At 45.8% G+C, this 12,791-nt stretch overlaps 1 protein-coding gene across 4 annotated transcripts in view; it reads right to left on the bottom strand.

Moving 5' to 3' along the window:
- The window catches only part of MYH10 (myosin heavy chain 10), an 84,754-nt gene that overhangs the window by 22,733 nt on the left and 49,230 nt on the right, over window positions 1–12,791 (bottom strand). For 2 of the 4 annotated variants that reach the window (XM_064728813.1, XM_064728814.1), the window contains 9 exons: window positions 12,064–12,162; window positions 10,551–10,694; window positions 10,159–10,254; window positions 6,304–6,422; window positions 5,643–5,795; window positions 5,079–5,252; window positions 3,657–3,830; window positions 2,809–2,923; window positions 1,740–1,802 (listed from right to left, as the gene is read on the bottom strand). In XM_064728813.1, coding sequence (XP_064584883.1) covers window positions 1,740–1,802; window positions 2,809–2,923; window positions 3,657–3,830; window positions 5,079–5,252; window positions 5,643–5,795; window positions 6,304–6,422; window positions 10,159–10,254; window positions 10,551–10,694; window positions 12,064–12,162 — 1,137 coding nt within the window. The remainder of the gene's footprint in view (window positions 1–1,739; window positions 1,803–2,808; window positions 2,924–3,656; window positions 3,831–5,078; window positions 5,253–5,642; window positions 5,796–6,303; window positions 6,423–10,158; window positions 10,255–10,550; window positions 10,695–12,063; window positions 12,163–12,791) is intronic. The other 2 variants (XM_064728815.1, XM_064728816.1) reach the window with 1 other exon arrangement.

The following is a 12,791-nucleotide window of genomic DNA, read 5'->3' as shown; positions in this document are numbered from 1 at the left end:
GTTTCCAACCAGGAAAACTCCACACCAAAGCACTTCCAAGCTGCCTTTAATAAAGCATCAGAATAGAGACTTGTCTTTGATTTTTTGGAACATTTTGGGTAAGAATCTCAAGGGTTTGTTTTTCAGAAGCACAATTAGAAATGTGAGTGCCATTATTAAAACCTTGAAGGTGATTCCATATGCAAGTCAAGAATTGTTAAACAGTTCAGTAAAAGATATACAGGTGGTTTAACACCTCAGTAATTATAGCTGGTGCTTCTCAGGACTGAGCAGATCCCAACATTTGGGGGTTCTCCATGAAATCCAAGCTGGGCAGCCAGAAACAAGAATCTATTTGTAGGCTACATCTTCACTTTTGTCACATTATTTTCAAATTCATTTAAACCAAAGCAGAGGGAATTATGCTTTGCTACTAGAATTATCTGACAAGTAAGGGACACTATTTAATTTCTTCCTAATATTCAATTGGTCAAAGGTCTATTAAAAAAAAGGAAAATTAAAAAGCAGAGAAATACAGGGCAGCAAATCTGAATAATCAGTTTTAAGTCTTGTGTGTAGAGCAGAGCCTGGATCCTCCATAGGGTTTTGAACACAAGAATTAAACTTATTAAATTTGGAGAAGTAAGTAGGTGGTAAGGTGTTTATAAGGTCAAATCCCAAATATTTGTTTCGAAGCAGAATTTAGTCCCAAATCAGACATGAGACAGAGACTACAGGAGTCAGTTTTCTAGAGAATTAAATTATTGCCAATATTAGAAACCTGCAGCCACAAGGCCCCACTAAGGACTGCAACCACTCAGCTTTATTTCACCTTGTACTTCCTACAATTTGGCACACAGATCTGATCCTGCAGTTTTGTGTGCTCCAGCTCTAGGAGGGTGATTTATGTTCGAAACAGGATGACTGGAGTTAAACGTGAGCTCTGCCTATAGGTAAAAGCATGAACTGCATGGCTGGGCCACCACCCCTGGCTGGAGCTCCTGGGTCAAAGCTCTGCAGGAATTCCTTTAGGAATATCCCTGGTTTCCTCAAGGATGGGATCTATCAGGAATGGTGAGAGATAAACCCAAAATCTGAGGGCACAACCTTCACATCCCTGTGCTTCTACACTTGGGGAGAGGAATCCAAGAAAGATGAGGAAATTGAATTAAATATCTAAAGTGTCTTCAAAGATATTCCAAGTGCACTTCTTGATTTCTCAATACCCCAAAAAACATCTGCAGCTTATATAAATATTAAAATTAATAGGCTTTTAAACAAAAGAACAATTCCAACAAGAAGTTTATTTCACTTTCTACCCCCACTAAAACTGCAGCACTCATCCTGATACTTCAAAACATTCTTAAGCTCTCCTCCCAAACTGACACAGCCACGTCCTAAAGATCCCAGAGTTTTGTCAATGTTGGACTGCAGAAAGAAGCTTGATAGTGTTCCAAAGCTTTTGCATTCTCTCAAATGCTTGCAGCTACCAGAATTGTCACTTTTAGAGGCAATTCTACATCTCCTCATGGAACCAGGAAGCAACAAACCTTTTCATCTGCAATGCAAAACTGGAGATGCTTTGTGTGTGTGCAGCAGCAGCTGGACAGGAATGCACTGGGGGCCCCAGGGGGGCTGGGGGGGGTTTACCTAAATTCAGCATGAAATGAGAAGTTCATGCAAGCCTACGAGCAAAAATGGCTCTCCTGGAGGTACAACAGCCCTGCCTTTAGTAGGCCTAGTGTTTTATATCCATTCACCTGGTGGCTCATGAAGACCAGAAATATTGTCATAGAAACAGGCTCTCTGAATATTCTGAATCTCTAAGGCAGAGAAACAGCAGAAACACAAAGACAGAAGAGCAGATACACAAGACACTTGAGTTAGTAAAAACAACAGGTTCATCAATTGCAAACACACTTCACTGTGCCACAACATATCCCATGCACATCTCAATGGTCTGTGGGAAGAGGGTGTGAGGATTTGGAGCAAAACACAATTGCTCTGTGGGAAAGGGGCAGATCCTCAACCAAAAAGTTCTTTACAGATTCATTAAAGCTGGTCTCTGTGGCTGCCCAAAGAGGGAAACTCAGCATTAACCTCCAGCACCACCTAAATCACAAGCTGCATTTCCTCCTCAAGTAACAAACTGCAGGGTTTATATCCTGAGACATGTAAATATACACTGTGATGTTAAAAAGTAGAATAGAAAAGTCCCTGCTAAGTATTTATGTGGCTATTTCTGCTTTTTGGAGTCATTTGGTGCAAGTACTGATAAATACTTGCAGGTGATGGGCAGGTAACCTGGCTGAGCAGCAGTGTGCAGCTAAAACAGGATTTGATTTTAATCTCAGCACTGCTACAGCTGCTATTGCAATGAATTTTAGGAGATGTGGATTTCCAGAGCACCACCCACCACTGCACAGGAAATAACTGTGCTGGTGCTCACAGACACAGTGTTTACAGTGCTTTACCAACAGCAAGAACCACTCCAGCTGTTCACACTCAGGACTCCACTGCAGCAAGCCCCAACCAAGAGTTCTGGACAAGATTCCACATGAAATTGGACACAGAGAAACAAGAAATAAGTGAGTATCAGTTCCAGTAATGAACATGAGAAGCAGCTACTCAGAAATGGTACATGTGCAAGGGACCAGAGGTGCAACTCAGCTTCCTTGGTGGACTTTGGGCACTAATAAGAGAGAAAATGCTGTAGGGATTTACAATGGAGAAGTGGAGGGTGAGGAAGGAACAGGCATTAAAAAACCACCCCAAACAACTCATCCAGCAAGGTGAAATCACCAACGATTGTGCTCAGAGCTCTCTTACCATCCTTCCAGAGCTCAGCCACAAATTTATCCGAGGACTGGTGCAGGAGCGTGGCCACGTTGTCGTTCAGGGGGTCCATGTTCTTCATCAGCCACTCATCTGCCTTGTAGTCCACCTGCAGGTCAGCCAAGGGCTCAGGCTCAGAGCAAAACCAGCTCCAGGTTTCCATTTCTCAGCATCAAACATCAGAGGTGCTTTCCTCTCACTGCCCAAGCTCAGAACCACCAAGGCTGGCTCCAAGCTCAGATCCAGCCCTGCCTGGTGCTCACATTTGCTGGCTGAGCCTCCTTAGGACAGCTCAAAGTACCACAATTGGCTTTTGGAAGAGTAAATGGGGTTTTCTTCAAAATTCAGCAATCTGACTGCTTTCTTACTGACAGCTGGGTATTTATTTGCTGCCCACTTTATTGCCAAAGTAAGTTTCATTGTGAAGATGTAAAACCAGCTCTAGGATAGACACCAATTACTTTATGTAAATTACTGGAGAGTAAACTAAGGATGTGCTGCAGCATGATTTTTTAGAATTTCTCTACAGTATTTACATTTAAACACTTGGTTCTATACAGAAAACAAATTCTTATGTTTAAAGTGCCCAACCTGTGATTTCCAAATAAACCCCAGCTCAGCAGCTAAAAAATCACTGACACCAACCTGGGTTTCATCCCAACCCAGAGAGCCCTAAAATTCTGTAATTCCCTACAGAGATTCCCTGAAATCTCTGTAGACCAGCATGGTTCTGCTCCAACCAAGGCAGAAGCTGTCTATTTTTGCATCCAGGCTTTGGCAGGAAAACAGAGAACTTTCCCCAAACCAACCTTTCCAAATAGAATTTAATGGTGAGCCCTTACCTTCCCTGCATAGTGAATAATGCAGAAGTCTGCTTTGTCCTTTAGCTGTCTTGGCTTTTGGAACTTGGAATGAGTTCCTTGCTCTTGGACCAATTTCTCCACAAATGTCTTGTCAGTAGCTTTAGGGAACCAGCATTCCTCATCCAGCAATGCCAACACACCAGGAGGATTTGCCTGAAAAGCAGGTAAGGAATGTGTTCATGTTTTATAGATGTATATACATATATATTAATTTTTTTAAGTTTAATATTTCCAGTGCACCACTGAACATCACAATAAGGGTAATCCAAAATACTCCAAGGCTTATTTCAGTTAAAACAAGCTGTGGGAGAGTCCAGGTCAAGAAGGATGCTATGGCTGACTCAAACAAACTCATTCCAATATCCATGGGCACACCACTGAGCTGGTCATTGCTGACCAGAGCCTTGCTTTGCAAAGGTTTATACTTAAAAGGTTCTGAGGGAATGCAAAGTTCACCCATTTGGTGAGAGATGTTTCCATGTACCTGGCATCACACTTACAGAACAACTGGGAGGGTACAGAGGTTTGCTTTGAAGTTAATAAATAACTTGAGGTGTTTTAGGATATTCACCTAAACATGTGCACACTGAGGGCAGCCACACTTGTCCCCTGAGGCTTTTTGGAGGAGGTTTTACCTTCTAAGGAGGCAGAACTTTCTCAGTTCCACACACAAAGTGCAGACCTTTGGTAAGTGAAACCAAATTTCCCTTTTCCCCCAGGGAAACAGGAATGCAGCTTTTCTGCTGGTCAGGATGCACAGCAGCACTGGGAGCTCCCCTGCACCCCAGGATACACAGAAACAGGCAGGAGAGTACCTGCACTGGCCCAGGTTTCATTTAAAAGGTTCTGAGATGGACAGAACAAACTTTCAGGAGTCTCTGTTCTCCCCATCTGCTCCTCAGCTTCCATGGAGCCAGAGGAGGATGTTAAAAACCACAGTGACTAAAACCACTTTTAAGATCCTGTTTTCCTATTTACAAGGCAATTTTCTGAGGGGAAACTCTACACAAAGTTTCAGGAATTTTGCTATTGATTTCCAATGAAGGAAGTCTACCACAAGTCTTGGGAAAACCTTCTACACCAGAAAAAGCTCCTACACCACAATGGCACAGTTTAATGACACTGACAGGATTAATGACTTCATTAGTACTAGCGGAAAAGGTATAAAAATAGCAGCTTCATATCTTGAGCTCAGTGTTTTACACTGACATGAGGGCAAAATCCCCTCTAGATAAATCCTTTTATTAACAATACACAGTATTTTAGATTTGAGCTTCAGCATTCCAGTTAATTCCCTTTTAATGACAGCTCCACAAAGAAATGTCTTATTTGCAGGCAGCAAAAGACACAGTCAGCACTCCAAGCTCTCCTCCTCAGAGCATTATTCATGTGCAAACTTACAGGTCTTTCAATTAAGTCAATGCAAGGCTGCAGGTCCAGGCCAAAATCAATGAAGTTCCACTCGATGCCCTCTCGCTGATATTCCTCTTGCTCCAGGATAAACATGGTGTGGTTGAACAACTGTTGCAGTTTCTCGTTGGTGTAGTTAATGCAGAGCTGCTCAAAGGAGTTCAGCTACAAAACAACATCAGCGTTCAAGAATGAGTTAGTGACAAGGCACCGCAGATCTGGGAGGCAAAAATTTGACTTTATTAGGAAATTCTCCAAAACTTTGTGAAGTTCGAATGTAACGCAAAGAAAACTGGAATGCAATTCTACCCATCTCCCTGACATAAATTATAGTAGGAATTACTAAATTATAGTAGGAACAACTACCACACATAACGAAGGATTAAAGATTAAATTATGATTTTCTGGCACTGTAACTTTGGGCTGTCAAAGCCTTTACACCCCAAACCAACCCCTCGTGTAACCTCAGACCACGCTGCTTTCGGTGCCTCTGCAGCTGCCCTGACCCCACAGAAACAGGAAAAGGAAAACCTGTGCAGCGACATCTCCCTGTACCTCGAAGATCTCGAAGCCAGCAATGTCCAGGATGCCAATGAAGGAGGCTCCCTGGCGCTTGGTCCTGTCCAGGGCTTTGTTGATGCGGTGCACGAGCCAGCGGAACAGGCGCTCGTAGGTGGCCTTTGCCAAGGCTTCCACTGCAAAGTCCGCCTGCAAACCCAAACAGGAACATTTATTTACCCTGGAAAAGCCATCAAAAGGACACAGACATGGATGTTATCACAACTCAGTAAAGGAAGAAGCTGGATGGAGTTAATACCAGTGAGGAATGAAAACAAGCAGTAGGAATGGTTTGGAGTTTGATCAATGTTAAGAAAAATTTCTTTCTAAACTGCTCCATAAAAACAAAAGGTCTCCAAGTATTTGATAATGTCACAACATGAAAGGATGAAACCAGGAGAAAGGAAATGGAAAGGTTTCTTCTACTCTACAGATGATTTTTACCATATAAGAACATTTCACAAAGACAGTGAAGCTTTAAGAGAGCAGCAAACACTCAAAGCCAATTGTCTTTGTTAGGAGCTAATGAGGACGAGGCAGCTTCCCTCGGCCTTTAAAGCACCTTTTAAAGCTCACCTGTTTTTTGGTCTGAGCTCTCTAGACCTTTTAGAGCTCACCTGTTCTTTGGTGTGGGCTTTGTGGCCCTTTCAGAGCTCACCTGTTCTTTGGTCTGGGCTTTCTGCACGTAGTCCCGGCCCACCTTGATGCGGGGGGTGAGGATGGCGCGGGTGAACTCCATGACGTTCATTCCCAGCAGGTGGCAGAGCTTCTGTGCGACTGCGAGGGACACACGGATACAGGGACACACGAACAGAGGGACACAGGGACACAGGAGCACGGGGACAGAGGGGCACAGGGGGACAGATGGACATGGGGATATGGGGACACAGGGCCAGATGGACACGGGGACGGAGGGACATGGGGAGAGAGGGACAGAGGGACACAGGGAGAGAGGGACAGAGAGACAAAGGGAGCACTGAGACCCTGCCCTGACACCTGGAGCAGCTCCTCACCAGGAGGTGGCATCTCAGGAGCCAGCATAGGTGCCCAGGTCAGTGCCAGCCTCGGGGGCTGTGTCCCCAAGGCTGGCAGAGCTCTCCACAGGAACACAGCTGGATGTGCCTGGGGAGCAGGGAAAGGCTGGAATTCATCAGGGGTCAGCTCATTAACAGCTCATTTAGATCCCTTTTCTGATGCCCAGGAAAAAAGGACAGGATTGGGACATCACACATCAAATCCACCATCCTAAAGGTGCCTTAAAACCTGGCTCAGGGCAGGCAGCTGTGCCAGCCCAAAGCAGGGCTGTGCCACCTTGTCAGGGAGCTGAGCACTCCCCAGGCCAGCCTGGCACACTGGGAGGTGTCCCTGCCATGGCAGGCGGCTGGAATGGGATAATCTTTAACCCAAACCACCCTGGGATACCAATATTTCACACAGAATAACACCACAGGCAGCAGGGCACTTCAAGAGCAGGAGCCTCCTGATGTAATTTCATTATTTAAATGTGCATTACCCACCCCAGCCCTCCAGGCTCCTGCTGCATCAGTCCCTCCCCTGAACACGAGGCCCAGGAGCTTGGGTGTTTGTGACTCCACACTTCTAAAAATGACAGTGACACTGAAGGTATTTTTAGGTCCAGGGAAGTGTTGCCCTTTAGCAGGAAGCTCTCCACACCACCCAGTAAGAACTTGGCCCCTTATCTTTATCATCTGATAGCTTCTTTTACTGTCAAAATGAAAATAAAAAGTTGTTTTTTCAAACCAGCATTGGAAAACAGATGTTCATACTAATATAAGTGAGGTTTTGCTGCATTATTTTTTCTTTAGTATTAAGAAAACTATTATTGCTCTTTAATGTTGAGATTCTCTGTCTGGCCATATGCTCACTAGAAGGGTTCATGACCTGACACACAAGCAGTGAGATCAGGGGAGTGTCACAAACTAAGCACTCCTTCACTTGAGCCACAAACAGGAGCATTTCTGGGCTCTGAGCACACAAATCTGCACCAGCACATCAGATAAAAGTCACAACCTCAGGCACCAAGCAGGAAGTGCTCTCAGGATCTTTAAAACAAACAAATAAAACAAGAACTTGAAAATATTAAGTAGCCAGGGGATGTTGTAAAGGATATTGCAGTGCAAGGAAGGAGGGCCCAGAGCACCCCAAATACCACACTCAGCTCCCTGCATAACCCAGGGGCTTGGAATTTATTGTTCCAGCCTTTCCAGTCAGTCATAACTGTGCTTCAAGTGAGAATGATCCCAATAGACCACAGCAGGTGAGATCCCAGTCAGTGATCCCAGTCAATGATCCCAATAAACCACAGCAGGAGGTGAGATCCCAGCCAATGATCCCAATAAACCACAGCAGGAGCAGGTGAGATCCCAGTCAATGATCCCAATAAACCACAGCAGGAGCAGGTGAGATCCTAGCCAATGATCCCAATAAACCACAGCAGGAATGATCCCAGCCAATAATCCCAATAAACCACAGCAGGTGAGATCCCAATAAACCACAGCAGGTGAGATCCCAGCCAATGATCCCAATAAACCACAGCAGGAATGATCCCAGCCAATAATCCAAATAAACCACAGCAGGTGAGATCCCAATAAACCACAGCAGGAATGATCCCAGCCAATAATCCCAATAAACCACAGCAGGTGAGATCCCAGCCAATGATCCCAATAAACCACAGCAGGTGAGATCCCAGCCAATAATCCAGAGCAGGTGGTAGAAGAGACCTCAAATATCGCCCAATTCACCCCCTGCCACAGGCAGGGCACCTCCTTGTTTGTTTGTAATGAGAAAGGACAACTTAAAAAGTGGGACTGGAGAAAACCTTGATGTCCTGACCCATGTTTTATTACTGCTGGGGTTTGGACAGAAAGTTCTGAATTAATTACAAAGCCAAGATACTGAGGAGCTCCTGTCAGAGGTGAACATGAACTTTATGAGGTTGCTTTGAACTTTTGCCCTCCCTGCTGCAAGGTCCCTTCCCAACCTGGTGATCATGAACTGACTCTCCAAGCACAGCTTCTCCATCCTCCTGAGCCACAAAGGCTCTGTGGCTGCTCTGATAGCTGTACTTGAGCCCAGGATTTTTTTTATCTCCATTTCCCATCTCCAGGGGAGAATGTGCTTGCCATGTTCTTTGAATGGGTTCCCATCTCATGCCCACACAAACTGCTCCTACCCACAGAGGAAGTGCCTGACTGTGTCACACCCAGGCTCTGAGCAAGGGCAGTCCCTGCAGGAACACCCTGATTTCTGCAGAGAATGCAGGGAAACCCTCACAATGGGATGTGACAAGAAAAGATAGATCAGTTACCCTCAATTCCTTCAGAAAGATGCAATAACTTAAACCATATCACCAAATTCTTAAACACAAGAGGGCAAAAATATGCTTTAATTGTGATCTGAGCCTTTCATCCTTTTGGCTTTAGAAGTCAGAATTTTGGATCCAGTACTATAAATATCCAAGAGTATCAATGTATTTATAGTCAGTGTTGTAATTCAGAATTGATGTCTAAAAACCAATAATAATGCAACTAAAGACAGCCAGGAAGCATCTGTGTCTTTCCACATCACACCTTCCACATGGACATGACCTGGGTGAATTCTCTAAACCAGCAGGAAAAGCCAAAAAAATTAACCCCTCACCCACCTTTTCTCCCCATTGCAACACAGAAAGTGCCACAAGCCAGGTCAGTAACTACTGACCTTTAACCTGGGCAGCACCACTGCCCTCAGAAAGGACAATTGTGGGCTTTGCAAGTGACCCAGGTGCTCAGGAATTTGGGGCAGCCACAGAATGAGACCAGACAAGAAGGTGAGCTGTCCATGTCAGCAGCTCCTGGGAATGGGGGTTCCCCTGCCTCTCCACTGATGCCAGCTCTCCAAACTGCCTCTCATGAGAACATTTCAAGGGCTGGCACTGCAGCCTGCAATAAAAACCTCAAATGTGCCTCTCAGCAGCTTTTTCTTTTTTTGGGGGTGGGGGAAGAAATGTATCCTTCCAAATGCTGATTGCATTGCAGGCACTGATAAATTCAGTGTCAGCCACACTGCCAGGACACTCCAGCAATGAGCCTGCTCTAAATGCAGCATTCCTGTCCTCAGCCACTGCACCAGGGAAGTTGTGCTTGGCTCCAGGGCTCTTATCATTGGCAACAAAACTGCTCTCAGCAACCAAAGCAAACAAACTGATTTAAGCATGAACTTCTTGCTAGGGCTTAAATCTTTGGAGAGAGCAATAAACAAGATTACAACCAAAATACTTGTTCCAAGCTTAGCAGCAATGCAAACAGCATCAATTCCCCTGATGGACATTGCATTTGTCTGCAGCAGGAGATGGAAAGGAGAGGTTTAGGAATTGTTTGTTGGTGCCATCAGCCCAGAGCCCTCCCAAGGATGCTCAGCACTGCTCTGTGCTTGCCAAGATTGCCCTGGACAGGGCAGGGTAGGCAGAGAGCTCAGCACAAGCCCAAGGACTCCCCCAGACATGGGAACTCACCAGTGTTCTCTGGCATGGAGGCCTGGTCTGTGTTCCTCTCCTTCTTAAAGGAAATGTTTCCAAACTGCAGCACTGAGGACACCACTTTCAGCATGGCTGTGATAACAAGAGACATTGCATCAGTTCCATGGCACAGGGCTCAGCTGAACACATTTTCCTCCTGTTTCTTGTGTCACTCTCCTTCCAGATTGCAAGGAGAAAGAAGTTCAGGGAGGAAATACAGTTTGTACTGTGCTTTTTGGGCAAATGGCTTGAATTCAACTCCAGTTGGAGTTAAGCAAACATTTTCTTCAGGCTGTCAGAGACACTGAAGCAACATTAAATTTGGTGACACTAAATTAGCAGAGTGTGTGTGTGTGAGAGAGAGCGAAAAGGACCCTGGAATAACTTACACAAGATCTCATCGTGTGAAAAGCCCATGATATGCATGGCTTCCATTGTCTCCTGGAAGTTGTCCTTGTCCTGTTGCCCAGGGATGGGGATGTAGCCATTAGATAAAAATCTGTAATTGTTAAATCCCTCGAGCAGCAGGTCAGCTGTGTTGGAGGAAGGGGAAGAGACAGAAAAATAACTCAGCAATGCTGTTCACACCCACCCGTGCTCTGTTCTCACCCAATTCCCCAGCTCTCCTTTGGGAAACCAGTCCTTCAGAAATGGCTACAAGCCAGGAGAGCAGCTTCTGAAACCCTAAAAATACCCTAAAAACACAAGTGCACCTCCCAAGCTGAGGTCAGACTCAGACTCTCCCTGCAGCAACCTCCACAAGCTCCTTAATGCATTAAACCAGCCCCAGAACAGTGCCCAGATCCATCTCAAATCCTCATCTGGAGTATCTTAAAAGGAAATCTCTACTGAAAGGTACAAGACCCAGGCAGAAATGGAGCTGGGGATTGATGACCCTATCAAGGATGCTGAGCACAGCTTATCTCCTACAGAATGAGTGGACCAGTTCTCTGAAGTCTCTATCTTTATGAGCTTCACTTATCACAACCCACCAGGAACTCCTAAGGAGGGGAAAAAGCCCCAAACAGAGCTGAGATAACCACCCGTGCACTGCCATGGCTTGAAGAAAGGCCAGGGTTTCATTGGGTTTGGGTTCAATTTCTCTGTAGGCTGGAGGAGATGGGGCTGGTTGTTTCCAGCTGGGAACTTTGCACTCCAATCCAGGGATTCCCAAACTGGGCTTCGGCAGGGAGGAGACACTGCCTTGGAATGGCAGAGTGGCTCCCCAGCACATCTGATAAAACTCAGTGTCACAGACACATTTTCTGAAAAATCCTTTCATTAGGATCTTTTCTCCTGAGAAGCTGGGAAGCTTCAGCTTCTCCATGTTTTGCTACTTTGGAATGTGATTTGGAGAACTGTTTACCCAGCATGTGAATTTGTTAAATAACAGACACCTGTGTCGAGGCTGTGAGCAGTCACAAGATTTTATCCTTTCCTTTCCTTTCCTTTCCTTTCCTTTCCTTTCCTTTCCTTTCCTTTCCTTTCCTTTCCTTTCCTTTCCTTTCCTTTCCTTTCCTTCTTCCTTTCCTTTTTCCTTTCCTTCTTTCCTTTCCTTTCCTTTCCTTTCCTTTCCTTTCCTTTCCTTTCCTTTCCTTTTTCTGATGAAATCCTTTCTTCTGTTCTTTTAGTACAGTTTTAATATATCATTTCCTTTTAATATATCTATCACAAAATAATGAATCAGCTTCTGGAACATGGAGTCAAGGTTCTCATCTCTTTCTTCATCCTGGGACCCCTGCGAACACCAGCACAACCCAGCAGTGATTTCAGGACAAACCTACCCGGCCTCTCCTTTTAGAGCTCACCACTCACAACCACAGAATAACCCAAACCCACCCTGTACCCTTGAAACAACAAACTCAGCACCCAAGAGGTGTCAAAGGGACATTCCCAGCTTACACTTGAGGTGCTCTCCTGCTCCAGCCAGCAGCTGGTAGAAGATGTGGAACGTGCGCTCGTCCTTGGCCTGACGCACGGCTCGGGACTTCTCCAGCAGGTCTGGGGTCACCTGGAGTCAAGGGCCACCTGCAATCCCTGCTTCAAAATCTACTGAGAGCTCCAAAGCAGGCCAGGGAATCAGTCTGAGACCAAAGAGAATTGTAGGAGTAATGTCCAGAGCTGCTGGGGCTGCCCCTGGATCTCTGGGTGTGCCTAGGGCCAGGCTGGACACCGGGACTGGGAGCACCTGGAGCAGGGGAAGGTGTCCCTGGGGCAGTGAGAGGTCCCTAGAATAGGGGAAGGTGTCCCTAGGACAGTGAGAGGTGTCCCTGCCATGGCAGGATGGACACTGAGGTCCCTTCCACCCCAAACCAGGCCGGCATTCCGTGACTGGACTTGGTCCAACATGGACTTTAGTGTCTAAATAAGAGATTTCCAGCTAGTAGAAACCCACTGTTCATCTCAGCCAATTCCTGACATTTCCATCCCTACATTTCCCTGCATCCCCTGCTCCTTGTAGCCACCACTGCCTGGACCAGCTGCTGGTCTGCCATGGACCAGCTGCACTTTTGCTGAGGGGGAGCTCCATCCTTCTCCATCATCACTTCTATTGAGGTCCCAGCTGAACTCCTAATCCCAAAAGGCAGCAGCTGCTGAACTCAGAAGTCCTTTGTTATCCAAAGTGCATC

This window comes from Zonotrichia leucophrys, chromosome 18, assembly GCF_028769735.1.
Source record: "Zonotrichia leucophrys gambelii isolate GWCS_2022_RI chromosome 18, RI_Zleu_2.0, whole genome shotgun sequence".
Taxonomy (NCBI): domain Eukaryota; kingdom Metazoa; phylum Chordata; class Aves; order Passeriformes; family Passerellidae; genus Zonotrichia; species Zonotrichia leucophrys.
The sequence above is the reverse complement of the archived record's forward strand: the minus strand, read 5'-3'. Positions and strand labels throughout refer to the sequence as shown.